At 39.1% G+C, this 20119-nt stretch overlaps 1 protein-coding gene and 1 long non-coding RNA gene across 6 annotated transcripts in view; one reads left to right on the forward strand and one right to left on the reverse strand.

Annotated features, from left to right (window-relative positions):
- The window catches only part of enah (ENAH actin regulator), an 83701-nt gene that overhangs the window by 4193 nt on the left and 59389 nt on the right, over positions 1-20119 (forward strand). For 3 of the 5 annotated variants that reach the window (XM_088286307.1, XM_088286310.1, XM_088286311.1), the window contains exon 1: positions 18276-19036. The exons of 1 other annotated variant lie outside the window; for it this stretch is intronic. In XM_088286307.1, coding sequence (XP_088142433.1) covers positions 18945-19036 — 92 coding nt within the window. In that variant the 5' untranslated portion in view covers positions 18276-18944. Of the gene's footprint in view, positions 1-12020; positions 12157-18275; positions 19037-20119 lie in introns of those variants that run through there. One more of the 5 variants, XM_088286308.1, reaches the window with a different exon arrangement.
- LOC148316962 (uncharacterized) lies at positions 389-19139 on the reverse strand. Its single transcript, XR_015840163.1, has 3 exons — positions 18931-19139; positions 4868-4976; positions 389-1186 (listed from the first exon to the last, which is right to left on the reverse strand). It is a non-coding gene; the product is annotated as an uncharacterized LOC148316962 (long non-coding RNA).

Here is a 20119-nt window from a genome sequence, read left to right on the forward strand (position 1 = left end):
TAGTAATGCAAAATGAAGCTTCATAAAGCACTTGTGACGTTTTTTATTCCTTTTGATGGTGCTCTTGGTTTAAAAATATAGGGAAGTACCATTGAAATGTATGAAATTTCACTGCGTCTTTAAACCAAGAGTGTCATCTAGAGGAGTCAAAAATAATCACAAGTGCTTCATGAAGCTTCATTTATCCATCACTAGTTATTAGTTTTAAGAGTGTAACTAGCACCAGCTCTGGACAACTTGCACATATGCAACACTTCAACTAAACTGTCGATATGCAGGTGAAGGATATATTTGTTTTTGTATTGTCATGCGTCACACCACTGCGTGATACTGAAACGGATTATCGTTATCTTCTGATAAGCGGCACTTACTTGATTGCTCGGGAAACTTGTCAAGGCGGCTGTTTGTGTCTGCTGCGCCACATTTACAGGTACGCTCAGGAGTGTCATTTATCAGCTTCTTATCTAGTCCTCTTAGCCCTCACTGTAACGAAATTTTAGTCTGGACATTCATTGCAGTGTGAAGAAATTAACAATTGCTCAACGCATTATGGTAGGGAGTCTGGCTTTGTTGTCTTATATTATATTTAAAGATGAAGGGCAGAAAATATACCGTATATTAATGCAGAAGGATAATATCATGGATGAAGGAGGTTTCTGCGATTCAGCGCTTTCCTTTGAAGTTCTCGGAAAGATTTGCATGAGTTGATTCTTCACCACCATCTGATCCTCACACCGCATCTCTTCCCTCCTTAGATTCTTCCTGACAATCCACACCTAATCTCCCCCTCATACCTTTTTTTTTTAATTATAATTATTTTCAAAATTGACGGATATTCTTTGAGTCAGGATTAAAAAAAAAATCTTATGTGTCATGTTATTTGTCAGCTGATTGCAGAGAGACTGTTGTCCAAATTGTGCCCAATACATCCCTGAGGCTGCTTTTTGAGTATTTTTTTTTAATAAACTCTGGATGACATCCCAAGAAACTTGCTGTCTCCAGTCTGTTTTATTTGGATTCACTTGTTTAGAACATGGGCGGTTCGGTGGATGACTAGTTAGCAAGATGGCCTCACAGTGCAGAGGTCGTGGGTTCGATTCCGGCTCCGGCTTTCCTCTGTGGAGTTTGCATGTTCTCCCCGTGCCTGCGTGGGTTTCCTCCGGGTACTCCGGTTTCCTCCCACATTCTGAAAACATGCATGAAGGTTGATTGAACAATTGCCCTTAGGTGTGAGTGTGAGCGCAAGTAGTTGTTTGTTTTTGTGTGCTCTGTGATTGGCTGGCAACCGGTTTAGGGTATCCCCGCCTACTGCCCGAAGATGGCTGGGATGGGCTCCCGCACCCCCCGCGACCCTTGTTGGGAGAAGCGGCTCGGATAATGGACGAATGGATTTTTGGATTAAATTTTATTGACGATAAGTCTCATCTTTATTGATGATATGATTCAAATATTTTTATTTTTTTTAACCATGTTGTTATTTCCATTGTTTTTTTCCCTTAAAAACTGAATTTTTTTTTATTAATGTACTAATTTGTCTTATGGCCTTGTACTTTTTTATATGGTGAAAACTGATTAGGAAGATTTGTTAGAGTGACATACTGTTGGTTAGAACTTATTTGCTTCTTGTTGAGATTGATCTCAGTTGTGCAATGTTATTATCTTTAATTTATATATACACTCATCTTGCCGCCTATTAAGACCTAATCAGTGTAAGAAGATTGATGACAATCAACCCTTCAGAGTAATGACAATTATCTATCACCTCCACAGCACTACTAACTACAAATGATGGATCATAGTTGATTTATTATTTTTTTTTTTCATTTGCTCAGTCAAACGGAGGCTCTTTTTTTTTACCTCTACTAGTTTCGACGTGCAACTGCCGTCTTCTTTGGGAGATTTAAAAGAAATCACTTTCAGGTGGCATCACTTGTGTATGTATTAAAAAAAATAAATCATCTTGTCTTCTTTAAGTTAAATAGTTAATTTTTTTTTCATTTGTTCTGACAAACGGAAGCTCATTTTTTTAATCTCTATTCTAATCTCTACTATTCTCTACTTTTTTTTAATGTACCAATTTGTCATGGATTTTAAAAAAAATAGCTATTTAAAGCTCCCGTAGAAGACGGCGGTTGCATGTGAATTTTCTGACTATAAAGATGGCTCATATCCGCGTACATTTTTTGGAGGGGAGGGAAGTTAACAATATCATTAGTGTGACTGCAGCAAATGTTTGCCAAGCTTTAAATATTTCCTTCAGTTCATGTGTGATTGACAGAAAGGTTGTTTGTTTAACCTGCAAGATTGTGTCCTCGCCATCCTGCGGCTTTGGTAAGTTCCTGCCACTGACATCACATACTGGGAATGAGAGGAAGGAATGCTGTGAACTTGCAGTTGGGTGTCTAGACGAAGGCCAGGGCTGGTTTGGAAACATGAAAGTTGCAGAGGCTTGCTATGGAGTGAGAGACAGACCAAAATGGCTGTCAGGTTGTAAATGTTGACACGTTGGCTCTCTTAACATATTCCCAAACACTAACGTGATATGATGAATGCAAGGTTAAACAACTTGGTTGTCCTAATATGACGTGCATATCTAAATTAGCTGATAAAGGTTTGCGTGTCCAAAGTCTGAACTACTTTCTTTTCTAAAGAACAACATGACTTTGGGTTTGGGGAGTTGGACAATATTGTTTTGCTCAGTGACCATGAACAAGAAATGTGGTATAAAAAAAATTGTCGCATGGATTTGGTGGATAAAAAGATAATAGGAGTTCATAACATTCCGGCAGAAATTCAGTGTAATGTAAGCAATGCGTTTCTGTTTAAAACAGATTAACATTTTGAATAGAAATAAAATCAAACGAAGACTGATATTATACATTTCACATCCTCCAGCAAATTTGTGATATTCCTCATCAATGACACTGGTCAACAGAAAATTTTAATCAGTGATGGCTTTGTGTCCCTAAATTATTTTTTAAGCTGATTTTAAATCAATGTCGTTACTTTTTTTTCTAGCACATGAGATTTTTGAAATTTTTGTTTTTAATTCGAATCTATGAAAATTTGCGCAATATGGATTTTACATTGCTTTGTAATTAATAGCTGACATTTCAGAAAAAAACATCCACCTGTTTCTGAACCTAACCCTTAATTCATTAATATTACGAAATATATTACTATGTTACTTAATTTATAATTATTATTATTAATATTATTATTATTATTATGAAAACCTTATGTGCTAGAGAAAAAAAACGAGTGTCGATTCGAATCGATTCGGAAACGAAAAAAATCGAGAGGTTTATACAATACAATTAAATTTTATTTTTAGAGCGCTTTTCACAATAGATGGAGATGTAACAAAGCGCTTACCATATGCTGTCATATAAATTAGCAGGTAATTAGAACATAAATTACAATACATAAACACATTTACAATACAATACAAAAACTTGCATCTCATTAAAAAACATTTGGTAAATATTAACAGGTTGGTCAGTGTTGCCTTCCCTCACTTTGGCATTACATTTCCTCATTGCTCAAAAGCCAACACACAGCTTTGTGTCAGTATGGGTTTTCCTTGCCCAAAGCAGTGATGTAAACACAAAAACATTCTGACCAGCTATTAAGCATCTCGTGCTGGCTGTATTGACCCTGCAGACATTGAGGACAACTGCTTATTTCTCTGTCAGCACATCGAAGGGGTTTGCTTTTTTATGCTCTGACATTCATTCTTTTAGTACTTCAACTAATCTACTGGCACAAAAGCACAAAAAAAGCTCTAAGATGATGTTAATCACTAATGTTGTTTAATAAACATTTGCTTCAAGGCATTTAAACTACGTATACTTTTGGAGGTTTTATTTGTCAAAATTTTGACACCATTTGACTCCTTTTTTCAACTAATGAATAGCCACTTCAAATATCGGCCTCCGCGACTACTAATAATCGGTATTGAAAAAAAACCCTATCGGCCTATCACTAGCATTTACTGTAAACACCAAACAAACACAAAACGTACACACATTGAAAAACTCAATTTCACTGATAGATCACCGAGCCTTCTAATTCCCACGTTAATTCAAGGCTGTGGGTGTCTCAGAAAACGGTTTTCTAATTGATTTGAGTCCAAATAAGGCATGCGCCATTGCCCCGTTGCAGTGTCGACAAGCACCGTGTGCGCGTACTGAATAATTCATTTAGGCTGGCTAAGGGAGCATTTTGCACCCAGCTCACGACAGCGATGCCTTTACTTGAATTTTCTGCATACATTTGGCTTTTCACGGCTGGTTTGTGGAAGGAGAAGGAGGAGGAAGAATCAAATCATATATTTTGTTGTGATAACTGGTTTATCTTTTATTTGTTTTCCATTTGTCCGGCAGAGAGAGTAAACGGGAGGAAAAGAAACCGGATATGTATTCTGTAACGATGACATTTATTTTCGAATGAACAATTTTCTTAACTTCTTCTCGGAACGAGCTCTCATCAAGAATATGAGACCCTAATGAAACTTTCAGAGGTCTCCAGTACAATTCTTTCTCTCCATCCGTCAACTTAGCAGCAGCTGTGAAACTGTGAAGCGACAGGTTATCGCACTTTGACACTTGAGATGGTGGACACGCAGTTGTGTGTTTGTTAGTTGTTAGTTTTTCCAATGGACTCACTCCTTCTCTAATTACTCTCGACAAATGTTTTTCCTCCTCTTGTTTTGTCTTCACTGTCATAATCATTGTGACCAGTGGCGGGTTGTGCATTTCACACCTCGGCCTTCAGTGAAGTCCTACTTAGTCCGACTTGAATACGTCCCCCTCATATGACCAACACTTATGACAACAAGGCTGGAGAAATACAGAAAGTCACTTACGCACTACTGAGTGAGTGCTGGACGAACTAGCTTCTCTTGAAAGGTCCGTCTTGAAAATTGCCTTGCAAGTGTATCTGCAATTAAATCCACATTTTCCCTCCTTCGGCCACTGTGTAGAAAAGCAAGAATATATTTTAGATTTTCCATCGGTCGCCAGTTACGACATTCTGGTGTGTTGATTCCGCATAGTGTTGCCCCTTCATGAGTGTTTATTCAATCACAAGCTGCGTTCATCACCTTCAGTGCAAGGCCAGCGAGAAGGCTCACTGTAACCAACTCGTAATCTGATTGGCTACCGCAACTGTCGATCAAAATTAACAGTCTTTAACAGAACAGACGGCCGCATGATTGTATCCGAAGGCCTCGGACGAATGGTGCGTGCTACTGGGATTATGAAATCTGCCTGGCAACACAAGCTATCTGAATTCTAATTGGATAAAAACTCACCTAAAAATACAACACTAGGATATAATATGACAACAATGTGAAGAATATGATCATGATTTCTTGATCATGTCAGGCCAGCAGAGAAGGCCTTGACCACCAAACACTGATTGTGACAGAAGACATTAAATGGGACTAGACTTGAATGCATTATTATTTAGCTGTGCCCTTTGTTTTATTATTATTATTATTATTATTTTATTTTTATTTTTTCATTATCAGAGTAAGTGCTGTATCCACACATGCAACCTCAGGCAGCAGATGTCATTGCCTGGAAGAGGCTCACATGGGGCCGTAATGCCTTCTACATCCTAATGCCCCAAACCCTGCCAGCCAGGCTTTGTGTGTTGCTGCGTTTTTATTTTTTATTTATTTTTTTAGAGGAAGCTGTGTGATAATCCAGTCCAAACTAGATGCTCTCTGCTTCTGCTGACATTCACGGCCGTTCTCCCCATCCAGGAATGATTGCCAACATGTTGCATTTTTTTATTTAATGGATTATTTTTTAAAACATGACTTGCCTGCTAAGCCTGTCTGAATCCAGTGTTTGAATTACAGTTGCCGTTTTTAAGCAAATCTTCTCGACGTGTCAATTTGGAAGGTTACTGTGATGTGTTTGTATTTGATTTAGGGTTTGGCACGTGTAAGTGTGAGCAGTAAAACAGGTGGCTGCTCTGTTTATCCATCTGTCTGCTCTTGTCCGCAGCAGCTGTCTGTCCCTGTTGTTTTTACTCAGGTCGAGACTCGCAAACTACCTTCTGTAGTCTCTCCGTACGGCCTCGTAAACCATTTGCTCCCATCTAATAACAGTTTTGTCCTTTACTTAGGCAGTATTCGCTTCCAGCTTTCGTTCGTGTCTCATATACGGTATATATGTTACATATATCACAGGAGTGACTAATGAACAACTTGAAGAAAGCACTCATAGCATCTTTTTGTATTTAGAAATGTTCCCTATCTGAGGAACTGTGCAGAAATATTTGGCAATGTTGTGTCATTTAATTTTGGGTGATGTGGCAATGTAGTACTTTTGTATGTTTTTTTCAATATTATGTATTAAAATTAGTTTCTGTGCAAGACAATAATATAGTATAACTAGCAGTATACATAAGCGGTCCGCCGGTGTGCATGTGGACTGGGATAATTGAACTCCAGTTCAAGTCTGTCACCACACTTTTGTGCACAGAATATTTGCAAAGTATGCAAATTGTTTTTTAAGTAAATCCAGCTGAGATAAAATATTAAAATGAGTTAAAAATCTTTAAATTAATCTCTAGAGTTAACGCTTTAATTTTGACAGCCCTAATTTATACTGTTACATACTGCAAATCAGAGGTGGGTAATTAAGTTTTTGAAGGAGCCATGCAACTCAGTTGTGTTAAATATGAATTTTCTATTTCTAAAACAGTCTAATGTATTGTTTTAATAAAGTGCCATCGTGGTGCAGTATGTTGTAATAATAAAAAGTTACAACTAAAAAAAAAAATAAAAAAAACGGAAGAAAAGTTTATTCAGTTATAATAAATGTCAACGTTGAAGTTCGTCCATTAGGTCGATGGGTTGGGGGGCGGGGAAAAGAGCAATCTCTGATGCTCACTTGAGAACTTCGCCCAAATTTTGATGTGTTCCCCAGGATATAACATTCCAAATGTCAGGCTGGTAACCTCTACATGTGTTTTAGTGTTGGTGACCTGAAGCAACGTCTGTTCTTCTGAGTTTGCCAAGTCTCCTCTTATCAGCTCAAGATAAAGAACTTCACTCAGGCTTGTACACCTTATCTTTCTCTTTTTTCATCCCCTTCAGCTTTATGCTCTCCCTCCCCATGTTTCCTTGTGTTCTGCCCCAATTTCTTTCTTTCCTTTTTTCTTTTTTCATTAGTATTCCAATCAAATGACAGCGATTTAATGTGTCTGAGTCATTCAGCACTTGGTGAGATAAAGTGTAGCTTGTTCTATTCAGCTGCTGTCTCTCATTCCCTCTAGAATGCACAAGCAGGTTTTAGCTGTTTAATTGCTCTTTAAATTCTCCCCAACTGCAGCTGGCCGTTGAGCTTGATGCATGGAGAGCTCCTTGTCATTTGATTCGCGATTCTCTTTTTCACTAAATTGAAAAAAACAAACAAAAAAAAAACATCGCTGTTGTTCAAGTGGAAATTTAAATCCATAAATCCCTTCCAGATGCTTTTGCCTGAAAATTGATTTTAAAATTGTCAGCATTTTTTGAAGTTTTTGAGCGTGAATATCGGTGTCCGAGTGGAGCTTTTGATTTGTTTGTAGTTTTTCATCGTCAATGATTATCGGTAATTATTATCCGAAGTTATCTGAAGGCACCAATCATCATTTTTAATTATTTATTTATTTCTTTTTTAATTGTTCATCAATATTTACTTACTACTAAAAATCAATATGGTGCCACCATTGTTGTCTGCGGCACTGGAATCTGGAGCATTTCTTGTAAGTATTTATTATAATTGAGAAAATGTAAGTAAAATGAAAGTCGGATAGGTAGAGAAGGGTCATAACTGTGCCCTTGTTGCGTCTTACTTGCTAAGTGAAAACGTCCATGCAAATAAGTAAAGAGACACACAGTCGATGCTGCTCGGTTGAATGCAGTTGTACGTATATCCATAATGTTTCAACACCTCAATGTTATCTTCGCTTTTGATGCATGGCGGCCTTTCTTGTGTCTCTCTTTGACGGCAAGTCATTTTTAACTGTCGCCCCAAAGAGAGTTCTAATAAATGGAGATGGGGATGTGATTTATGGAGTAGATTGCAAAAGTCAGATCTATCTTTGAATACACTGTGATGCCTGTGGCTATAATTGATGTATTATGTTACAGTGACTCACCACCAATACTTTAACATCCTGGGCCTCACTGACTTACTAGAATCTGGTATAAATAAATACACAATCAAAGAAAATCCATTGTCTTGTGAGTCATTTGACTTGTATTGGAACAAGGTCCGCAAGAATGTGAAGGGTAGAAATTAGGCAGTATATATATATTTTAAGTCACTGATGGTGTAGTGGTACACTCGCCCGAGTTGTGTGCAGGGCGTGGGTTCAGTTCCCACTCAGTGACGGTGTCTATGTCTGCCCTGTGACTGGCTGGCGACCAGTTCAGGGTGTAGTGCGCCTTTCGCCCGTAGTCAGCTGGGATAGGCACCAGCACCCTCCCGCGACCAGGATACAGCGGTGTGGTCAATGACGTGACAATGACATATATATTTTATTTTGTAATGTGCAATTAAAATGGGGGATGTAACAATTTGTCAAAAATCGATTTTAAACTGCTTAAAATATGTATTGATGTAAAAAAAAAATAAAGGAATCGATTTGAAAAGGATTTTTAATGATAACTGTCAAATCTAATTCTACATTTATTTTTAAAGGGTAATTCAGGTACTAACAAAACATTGATGTGGCAAAAATGTAATTAAACAGTCATTTATTTATTTATTATAGTTACAAAAAATTGCAATTTGTAACAAAGACAGAATGCAGATGTTAAAATAAAAACATTTTAGTAATAAAATGAGTCATTCATTTTGGTAAAAAATATTTTTAAAAAAGTGGAATTGAAATTGTGAATTGAAAATCAAATCAGGGCTTGAAAGAATCGTTACATCCCTAGTTATCGCTCATTGCTCTTCTGGTTATAATTCAAAATCAACCTTTTTGGGATTACTATCCTTGCTGTTATTCACTTCCTTTTCTGAACCAAGTTTTAGAGACATTTGCCTACTTTTGGAGCAAAAACACTCGTTAAAAAAAAAAAAAAAAAGATTGTTCTTCAATTTATGAGCCGTCTTGGGTCATTTTTATTATTTTCATTTTGGCTGTGTGTTGAATCCAAATGTGACTTGACACCAGGCTTTAGGTGCACCGCCACTCATATAAAGTAGAAAAAAGTCAAGGCACATCTGCGGCTAAAACTAAACTCTCTGACTATTTCTATTATCCTGTGTAGTACGAGCTGTAGAGAACCTAAAAAAAGAGTCCAGGATAGCAACTGCAATCAGCATGGAGGATAATTTCAAATTAGACACTCTGCCAAGTTGGTACTACCATCTCACTTGTAACGTGGAGTTAATGGTCAGGTTATTTCGGGTGACCAGGAAGTTTACCATTTTGGTCGACCACCGAAACAATCTAGTCAGATGGCAAATTAAAATCATGGTTTCCATTGTTTGTATTAATAATGAGTGTGAACGATGAACAGCGGGGAAATGTTGGCTCAAAATGTCACGGGGAAGCTGATGAAGTGATGAAACAACAGATGCTATGTTCTAAGAATTGAAGGCAGATTGCTGTCAGTCGCATGCATATGTTGGCACAAATGACTTGACTCTTGTATTCAGTGTGTGTGGGGGTGTGTGCGTGTGTGTGTGCGTGTGCGTGCGTGCGTGTGCGCGCGCGCGCAAGTTTCCAATAATCAGAAATATGTCCCATTAGTTTGGCTATCAATCCCACTTTCTAATTTGTCTTTCACTACAGGTGTGTGTAAGATTTACAAACCTGTAATCAGAAAGGATTTTATTCTGGGCTGACCTTCATTTCCAGGCGCAAGGTTAAAAAAAGATAATTCCTCCACGGAGATAAGAGAGAAAATACCAATCATAGCAGACTACTGCTGCTGCGATAGCCCACCAGTTTTATCAATTTGACATGATTATGCCAAATATTCAAATTCCAATCACGCCACTGTTTGCGCAACATCCCCCCATCATGGATCAGCAACTTACTCTCATTTTCAGATGTGATTAAAAATATTGGTATTCTGGAGACTTTAAAAATAACACAAGTGAGTTCTGTGGCTGTTGTCGTTGAACTGAGGAATGCATTCGGTTCAGTTTACGTAATCCCATTTTCAACTCACTACCGTCACAAAGAGTTTGTTTATAAAACAAATGTGCAATGTGTTAATAATGTCTTTTCCTCCTTTCATCGTAGTCTACACGATTATAAACGGAGCTTTTTGTTTTTGTAAATCAGAAAATAACATGTATGTGTTGAAATCGGAAATTAAATACGGGAACGTACAATGAAAACATAATAAAATGCAGACTGCTCTGAACTTCACCAGACTACTTGGTGGAAAATAATTTTGGTCAGATGCTTCGAGCTGTCTGTGTTAAATACTGTAAATAGAGTAGAAGTTGGATTAATCGACAACTAATCGATGATCAAATTAATCCATAATTATATTTTTTAATCAATTAATTGTTTGGAGATACTTTAATTTAAAATTACCCAAATCCTCAGAATTTCAACCTCGAATTTTTTATGTCTAAACATCTGCTTTTTCTTTGGATAACCGTGATCGAACTGCTGCTGTAACGCCTCATATTTCCCCATTGTGGGACTAATAAAGGACATCTTATCTTATTAACATTTTTGACTGTTTTGAAAATAGGGGTGATAATTAAAACTTTTTCCCCAGAGCCGAATCATCGATTAATCAACAAAACAATTGACTGATTAATGGGCCTTGGGGGGAAAATTGTAAACTTTGTTTAATGAAATGTTAAATTGTTAACTTTAACTTTGGCCTTTCTCCACTGAAGTTTTTTTTTTGTTTTTTTTTTTGCCACAGACATCTCTGGTTCTTTTTTTACAATTTGATTTACGGCAGCACGTTCAGTAATCATTTAATCTGTCGATTATTGTTTTCGATTATTCAACGTATCTGATAAAAAACAAATTAAATTTCTACAATGAAGGATCACAAAAGTTGCTTGAACCAGCAAGATACTACGTACATCAAAAGGGTTTGTTAGTCTTACAAATTAAATCACTGGATTAAAATAATTTTCAAAGTTAGATTTACTATTTCAATAGATAAGAACCAATATGGGAGAAGGCCACAAAGTAAATCTAGACAGTAAAAGTAAATAAAAAAAATAAAAGTGACTGTTCCACATTGTAATCTTCAAATTATGAAGTTGATGAAGGGATTTCAAGATCCTCGGTGCTTTCACAGAACCAGGAAGTCATTCTCACGTCGGCATATCAAGGAGCATCTAATTTCCCTTCAAATTGCCATAGACTAGCTAAAGTTGTTCTATCCTTTGTGGAAGTTCTTTGACGGAAGTGTAGACGCAATGAGTCACTTCTTTGCTGTGGAAGGAGGGCTTTTTACCTTGTTCAAATATGACACAAACATTTGAGGTGTCCTCGTTTGTTGAAGGGACTTGAAATAAGTAACATTTCTGATTAGCTTGGTTGTTTGTGGGTCTACGATAAGGCTATGAGGCTACTCAATTTTGACCATAACCGCATTATGTAGCGTTTCTGGTTTGAAACCGTTCCAGGTCGAGATAATGTTTGGGGGGAAAAAACAAAGTTTGTTGAAAGTTGACATCATCAATTATTTCCCTCAGTTCTAAAAGATGCTATCATCTGGATGGAATGAACAGACCTTGTACTCGTGGCTCCTGACAAATCCCCCGGATAATCCTGGCTGATGATGCATGCAGGTCACTATATCTATTTTTGGTGAAGACGAGAGATACATTCTACGGAAGAATTTCACAGCCGCTAGCAGTTGCAACCCACTGTTCCCCCCACCCCAGCCACTCCACTTTTAGCCCGGGCTCCACTGAGGTGAGTGTGGGTGGGTGAGTGGGTTGTGCGTCCTCCCACTGTCACTGTCGGTCTAAACCACCACCGGTCACTCACCCCCCCCTGAAGTCAGCCAGTCAGTTCTCCAGCCTGCCAAAGCAGTCTGTGGAGAAAGTGGAGACTTCAACAATCTATACAAATAACTTCCAACGACAGAATCTTCTTGTAGACGACGGTGCTGGATTCACCCATTGTTGTTGCCAAGATGACTCGTGACTCGTAAGTTTCTAGTTGCTCAGTTGGAGTTATTATTGGTCGTCCGGATCTAATGATAGTTTAGGTCATTTTGAATTAACGATTTGGCAAGCCTCTATCAATGAAGCACTTACTTATTCAGTAAAACCCTGTAGAGGTGTTTTATAGTACACAGTGATGCGGTACCTTAAAGGCTTTATGGTTGAAGATAATTATCTTGCTGTGTCATGGCTGTTCATTGCTCTAGCCCTCCTTCCCTCTCAGACGAGTGACTAACTTTAACTTTAAGTGCCATCATCTATTCATTCATTATTTGGAGTCCCTGTCTTTAAGGGCGTCTCTCACCAGATGGGGAGCCTTTATATTTATGGAACAGCTGTAACTGCTCTACTCCTCCGAGTCTAATCAGGGGAAGAATCTTCTTCTCGCTTCACGATAGGTCTCATCACAGCGTGTGGTGACAGGACGCTTTTCTCCTTCATTGCCTGTGAAGTTGCTGTAATTTCTTAAAGGAGTTTGTGCAGAAGAGAAAACACATTAAAAAGCTCTTTGCAGAAGTTTCCGCAGGTTATGGCGGGAGGTTATGTTATTGGTTTGCCATGACGCTTCTCTGAGGTCAATTGTTAGCAAAGTCGTCTAATTTGGTAATTGCCTGCTTCAATCCGACTGTCTTTGATCTTTTTCAACATCTGAAAAGCATGGAAGTCAAGATTGCGCAATTCAATGACCTGTAAAATATGTTGGGATGATACGTGTTCAACAATCTCCATGGGCCAACGGAAGTGTCCATCAGACTTTTTTTCCGCTTGAGAGTTCATTGGCCCTTTACAATTTGTGCGCAAGGATGAAGTCACAACTCGGTACAGGCAAGCTGTTAAATCATTACTTCGTTGTTTTAATCAACAAGCTAGTGAACGGAACTGACAGTCTTTGCTGAGTGAGTCTTTGTCTCAAAAAAAAAATACTGCACTGTGCATCTGCCAGGATGGTATCAGATTTGCTTTATGTGGCAAACTCACCCGGCAACAATGACATAATTATCCTGGCAGGGATGCAGAAGCAGTGCAGGTCATATGACAACAACACAGAGCTATGCTGCTTATCATGAGTAGAGAATTGAAGTGCTCTGTGTTCTTTTAAGTCAAATGTTCCTGATTATTTTTGACCTGTCTTTATCTGAAGGAGTCTTTATAGATTGTTCAGAGCTAATTTTGTATTGATTAATGATACAATACAACTTTCACAACAGCAGGAGCTGTAACAAAGGCAAATATGGGATAATATAAATTAGCGGGAAATTAGAACACGAATTAAAGGACAAACAATAGATGCAAGAAGAACAGCAGAACAGCGACAGTCTCATGTTGAGTCGAAAGCTAAAGAATAAAAGTGTCTTCAAACGAGTTTCAAAAGTGGACAGAGAGGGGGCTTGCCTAACATTCAATGGGAGATCATTCCATAGGGAAGGCCCGGCAACAGAAAAGGCACGATCCACAGACCTGAGCCAGCGGGCAGGTGCGTTGGGGTGGAGAAGCTCGGAGAAATACGCTGGGGGGAGACCATTTAAAGATTTGAAGACGAACAGAAGTATTTTAAAGCAAATTCTAAAGTGCACTGGGAGCCAGTGAAGAGAGGCCAAGATTGGGGTTTTGGGATCCATCTTCCGAGCTCCAGTTAAAAGACGAGCAGCAGATTTTGGACAAGTTGGAAGCGCTTGAGGGAGGACTTGCTGACTCCAAAGTTAACGGCGACTGATAATTTTTTTTCATATAATTTTACAGCGGTCTCATGCTTATGCCAGTCACATTAAGTTAGTCGGCTGGTCAAGACACGATCATTGCGACGCTTCAACAGATAGCTGGCAGCGAATATGTTACACTCAAAATAGGATTGTTATTGTGAGATTATGAGAAGGCCATTAACAGAGGGAAAGACTGAGATGCTAATTGCTATGCTAACCAGCTAATGTTAGCCGTTAAACCACAGAATTAAGTGCCTGGGTGATGGACTTTCGCTGAAGTCTGGCTGGAAATGCGTTAAAGCAGAGTGTATCCAACTTTGATGAGTGCCTGGAGAGAAAATTAAGTTTTATGTATTTAGGCTATTATTCTAAAAAAGTCAAGGTTAGCCTAACTCTTGGCTTGACAAAGAAAACGGTCTTATTACTGCATAACCATGTAAAATAATCTGGATTTATTTCAATACAAATTGATGAAAGAACAATGGTTGCTTTCTGTCCTTTATGGTTTAATAAATGTTCTCGTAAAAGAAATATTCAAGAGGCGCCATCTCTATTCAAAATTCTCTCACCACCTGTTGTGCAAGGACAATAGGTTTGTCATCAGTTTTCGTTCCCTTATAATTTTGGTGCACCTGTTTGCCATTTGATATGGAACCTACTTGTGCTTTTCCCTTGAGACGTACACATGGGTGTCTGCGTTTCTGCAGTGGGGGTCAGATATTTTATACCAAGTTACTGCAGAGCAGACCTTGTCGCCCTTAAGATCCTTTGACAGCTGTTGAATTGATTAACGCCAGCAAGTTCTCCGTAAATTAGAACAGGCCCTAGGCGTCTTAATAAAATATCTCTGACATGCTCATGTAAAACTACTCCAAATATTACAGCCCACTTATCGTTGTTTAAGAGCCACGTGAAAGAAGATTGCTTTGGGTGGGGGAGGAGTCAGTGAACAGTTTGTCGCCACGTCTACAAATAGGAAATTAAACTCTACCATGCAAAGCAAAAGCATGAGCAACACCCATAATCGATGCTGCTTCTCTGGGCTTGAGCTCATCTTCGATGGACTGACGTAAAGTGGAAAAGTGTGCTGTGGTCTGACGAGCCCACATTTCAAATCATTTTCATGCACGAAAGACGGAACAGACCATCTGGAGTGTTTAAATTTAAAGTGGAAACGAGACCCTGTCGGCCATCACTGCGTCACGCTAAACCAATCCAATATTATCCTTTAAAAGTATACATAAGTATTACAGGATTCATATGAAATTGTGGCTAAAGTTTATTGTCTGTGGTTACAGTCGGGTGATTGAAAAAGTATCTAGTATCCTTGAAAATTATCCAGTTTTTCCTTAAAAAAAATAATAGAGTATAGTGGATCTCTGCACTCTTTTTTTATGATTAGTGCAATTGCATTAATAGCTATGACTCTGTAGTAAGATCACTAAAATCAAGCCATTACATTGCACAAATTATTATTAATGCTTCAAAGAATAAATAAATGGAAAAAATATTCAAATACTTCCTTTCCAGTGATGTTCCAACAATGCACATTGCACACATACACTTAGATGCACACATTTATTTTTCAAAATTATCCTTGCAAGTATGTCTTCACATGAAAATACTTATTTCATGTGAAGACATACTTTCAGGGACCAAAATATAAACAAATGATTTTAAAATGTCACTCACCATTAACGATTGACACTGAGAGGATCCAATCAAGTCAAGTGATTTGCTTTGATCTAACTTTGGACTCATCTTTTAGTTTCCGCAGCGACCATTACATCAGCTGAGCCACAGGCGAAAGCGGTGTGTTGTCAAACATAGATCGCAATTATCTACAGACTGTTTTTGCTTCTTTTTTTGGGAATTTTTTTAAAAATATCCTGAACACCACGTTGCGGTTATATTTGATGTGGCAAAAGGGAAGGTATTTGTGAAAATGCCTCTTCCAATTGCTCCTTGGAGATGTATCATCAAGCAAGAACTCACTTGATTAATACCGTACCATTGCTTTTGATTGTTTTGTTATTTTAAATCATAAATCCATTTCAAGAAAATTGTTTCCAGATTTTGTATTTCTTTTTTTTTAATGGCTATCACAATTGCCCTGTCTAATATGGCGGATGCGCTGACCTATCACTTCGAACAGGCAACCTTTGGGTGATGAGTGATTGCAGTTTTTGGACATATTAAGTGACGTAAAGTTTTTTTTACGCTTATGCTGAGTTTCAGAGCGTTGCCCCAAGTGACAGTCCACCACAGTGTCCTCGGTTCACATTATTTTCAATAACGGTACATCCATATTTTTGCACACGTCTTTCCATATTTCACAATGCTACACAAAAAAACCTTTCAGATTCATTTAGAAAACTGCGCAGGACTCTTGCAGTCCATCACTGATGTATTTATCGTGTATAATCCTGCGGGCCTAACATGAGTTTCTATATGGCTCGGATTGGTTGTTGCAAGTAAGACTGGCCATTAATCACACAAAAATTACATCACTGTTTCTTTATATTTTTAAATGTCATTTCACAACATAAATGACCCCTGCATATTTATTGCAATGTTCCCTCGCAGTCCTGTCATTGTAAATCTGTGTACATGTGTCAGAGTGTTTGTGTTTGTACCCTCTCCTTTGTTTGCATTATCCCATGCCCTACCCCGAGAACACAACACAGTCAAGCACGTGAATTTGCCCCTAAATAATTGAAGCCATTTCTGTAATGGCTCATTCAGCTGTCAACAGAAATAAAAATGGTAATTCTTTAGAATGATCATGCTTTAGAAGATTGTGTCATGCACATGATAGGTTAAGAGACATTAGATTTGTGGAGAAAACACAGAAGTCTCAGTTTGCCGGTCAGTCCCCTCTATGTACAATTCCGGTCTCGACTCTCTGGCCTTATTCATAAAAATTGTCAGTCCCCGACCCCGTTTCACCCTCATCACCCGAAAAAAAATGCGTCCGTGTATGATGCCACCGCGGGAGAGATGCTAATGGCAGAGGTTTATTTAAAGATCGTTACCTGGCTAATTTACTTATGGTCTTCTTCGTCTCCTTCTTCTTCGTCCCATTCTTCTTCTTTCTTCTTCTCCACAAATGTGCCCAACGTGTCTTGTTTTATGCTGGTAATGTCAGCCAGTCTCGCACACGTCGTGATGCCAACTATACTGCTTTATTCAGCTTCTCTCTCGCAACTACTCCACATTTCACATAGAAAAACATAAAATTTCACTCATCCCGTGACAAAACATAAACTAAAAGAATATTACCCAATGCAAGCACGCACAGTTGGTTGTGGCGTTTTTGACGCATTCCGACGCAAATTTTGTTCGTTTGCCCATTTGGCCGCGACCACATCACACGTCCGAGGGCCGATTCATGGACTGGACTAAAATCCACCTCTGGTCTTTGTTAATCGAACCCGTTTTCAACTCTTTCACTGCCAGCCTAGTTAAAATGAATGTGCTTTTTGGCTTCTGTATACGTCAATGGCAGTGAATGATTTCAGAATTGTCACCCCCCCTACCCCAAAGATGGACGTCGGACCGTTCCACCCCCGGGATGGACTGCCTAGCTCTGTAAATTAGTGTACATAGCAAGCACAAAACGGAGGCGCGGCCTAATGAACAACCCTGGTCCATGACCAAACTATGCACTTACGTCTTACGTCGACCATCACCAAAGTATAAAAAAAACATCACATGTACAAGCTTAATATCATTTCCAAGAGTTAGTCTTTCCTAAATCATCATTTTGTAATTCAAGGAATCTACATCTGTTAAATGCAATGTTTAGAAAAGCCCAACGTGGCTCTGTGCTAAAATATGATGGTGCCAGCCGTTTCTTTTTACTTCCACTCTAGAGCAAATTCCCAAGCAAGCATAAGTGTCAGCATAGCAACCAGTAAATGCCAGTAAGATTTGCAGCATCTTCAATAAACATTTGGCTGAAAAACCCTGTCGATATTTTATAGTCAACCGAGAACCACCAAATGATTACATTTCAACACGTGCATAATTCTTTCTCGTGGTATAATTCTCACAGTGACACTGATTGTAATCTGCTCTGATTGGAGCCAGTCACAATGCAAAGAATTACATTGCATGCAGAACGAAGCAGTATGTGAAGTTCAAAGGCTTTACATACTTTATCACATCACTAGAAGTGCTCTGAATTCTTCGTGTCACCAGTGCATGTTTAACATCATGTTTGAGCGGTCTTTGTTCCAATGCCGTCAAACATGATGAATTATGACTGGCTCAGTCTTCCTAACTTACTTAACACATTTATCTCCCTGTGAGGGAGAGAGAGAGAGCTGAGTTAGGTGGGCGTCTGGCGGGTTACAAATAGCGCATGCAGAGAGCCATGCTGATAAGCTACAAGCGAAGATAGAAATGGGAGGAAGGGAGAGAGCCATGAGCAGATGAAAGACCGGGACGCAAGCAATGTGAGTTAACCTCAGCGCAAGACCGAGACAGCCACTCCCCGCCGTCACGGAACCTTCCGGAGCTCAGCCGAACTGCGCTGGATGCTTCGACTATGGGGTGTTTCCCTCAATAGCAGCTTTCCCACAGGCTCTTGTCACGGAGCCCCGAGTGCGCAGGAGCCTGTTGCCTGGTTACCTGACTGCTGTTGCGGCTGCAGCGAGAAAGCCAGGACGGAATGAACTGTGTTTGTTGACTGGCGCCGCCGCCATGGGAAAAGCAACGCGGACTCTTTCGACGGCTCGCTCGCTTTCTCACTTATCGGCTGACTTGCTGACATGGCACGTATAAATAAGTAAGGAATCCCCTTGATGCAGTGGCTTTTCCTCAATTCTGCAGGACAGGGTGACTGGAACCAAGCTATGGCCAAGAGGATGACGATTTGGTAAAATTTACCTGGGATGCCAACCGCAAATATACGAACAAAGGGTTCCATCTAAGACAGGGAGGCATTTTGGTGCCAGGGAAAGGTTTGTAGACTATTAGAAGCAGAAGCTTTTCAGGGGAGAGGCTGGTGTGGCTTTAGAAAAGAGAGAAGTGGAAAGTATCGGTGAACAAACCTGCGTGCGGAGTCATGCAGGTCCAGTCTTCTGGTCCACATTGTAAATCCTCCATTTTCGTCCTCAATGAAAGATGTATGCTGGCATCCAAAATGGAAATCCATCGGTAGGTAGCTATTCTCTTGCTCAATATAGTTGAAGACATTCACTCTTTTCTCTACTGTTGCACTTGAAGTGCTCCCTTTGGATTAGAGCGCGCAAACAGCTGGCTCGAGCTTCTTGAATGGACGTCTGAGACTCATACCTCAAACTTACCATCAACGTGATCTGCTAAGACGGTCATCGTTGCTGTTTTTAGAGGAGCAATTAAAAACAGTTTTCAGAATTTCATCAAAGCATTGCATTGATATTTAACTTTAGAATCAGTGTAACAAATAGTTGAATTGCTAAGGCTGGGTACATTCATAAAGACAATTGGCTGTTTTTTCCCCACTAAAGATGTAATCTGTCTGAGGTTTATTTGCCCAATTGTCGGGTCCAAAATGGTTTGGGCCAACAATCTAAAAAAATTAGTTCAATATTTCCGATCAAAAATATTCATGTGTGGGGAAAGCCGACAGCTCTTGGAGTCAATGAGTCTTTGAACAGTAACGTGAATGGAATGTAACCAATCAAAGAAGCACTAGAATTAACGTGATGGTAAATAAAACAAAATATGTCCTAGCATCGTTAAGTATTGTTGTAAAACATGATGAGTACTGTGTATACTGTATTTTTGTTCCCCCAAAATTGATTTTTCACCTGTGTGTAAGCTTCAATGCATTTTTATTGGCTCCAATTTGCGACATTGCCTCATCGTGCAACTGTGTTACATTTTTTTGAATCGTCACAAAACCAGTAAACGGCCTCCCGTGAAATCTTGTGGCAGAACCCGCACTCTGCACGAGTGTCTGGTGGAGTCCTGCCGGATCGCCCAGTGTGTGGCTGCTTGTGATAGACCGATATGCTTTTTTCAGGTCCGACACGGATTATTCGCAGTCATGGAGGCCGATAACCGATATTTGAAGCCGATATTCATTGGTTGAAAAAAGGAGTAAATGGTTTCAAAATTTTGAAAAATAAAAACTCCAAAACTTGACTTAGTTTAATGCCTTTAAGCACATGTGTATTAAACAGCTTTAGTGATTTACAACATGTAAAAGATTTTTTAGATGTTAGAAAGTTTCAAAAGTCAAACAAAAAGTGCACA

The sequence above is a fragment of the Idiotropiscis lumnitzeri genome, chromosome 21 (assembly GCF_059441095.1).
Source record: "Idiotropiscis lumnitzeri isolate Australia: NSW breed Sydney's pygmy pipehorse chromosome 21, RoL_Ilum_1.0, whole genome shotgun sequence".
NCBI lineage: Eukaryota > Metazoa > Chordata > Actinopteri > Syngnathiformes > Syngnathidae > Idiotropiscis > Idiotropiscis lumnitzeri.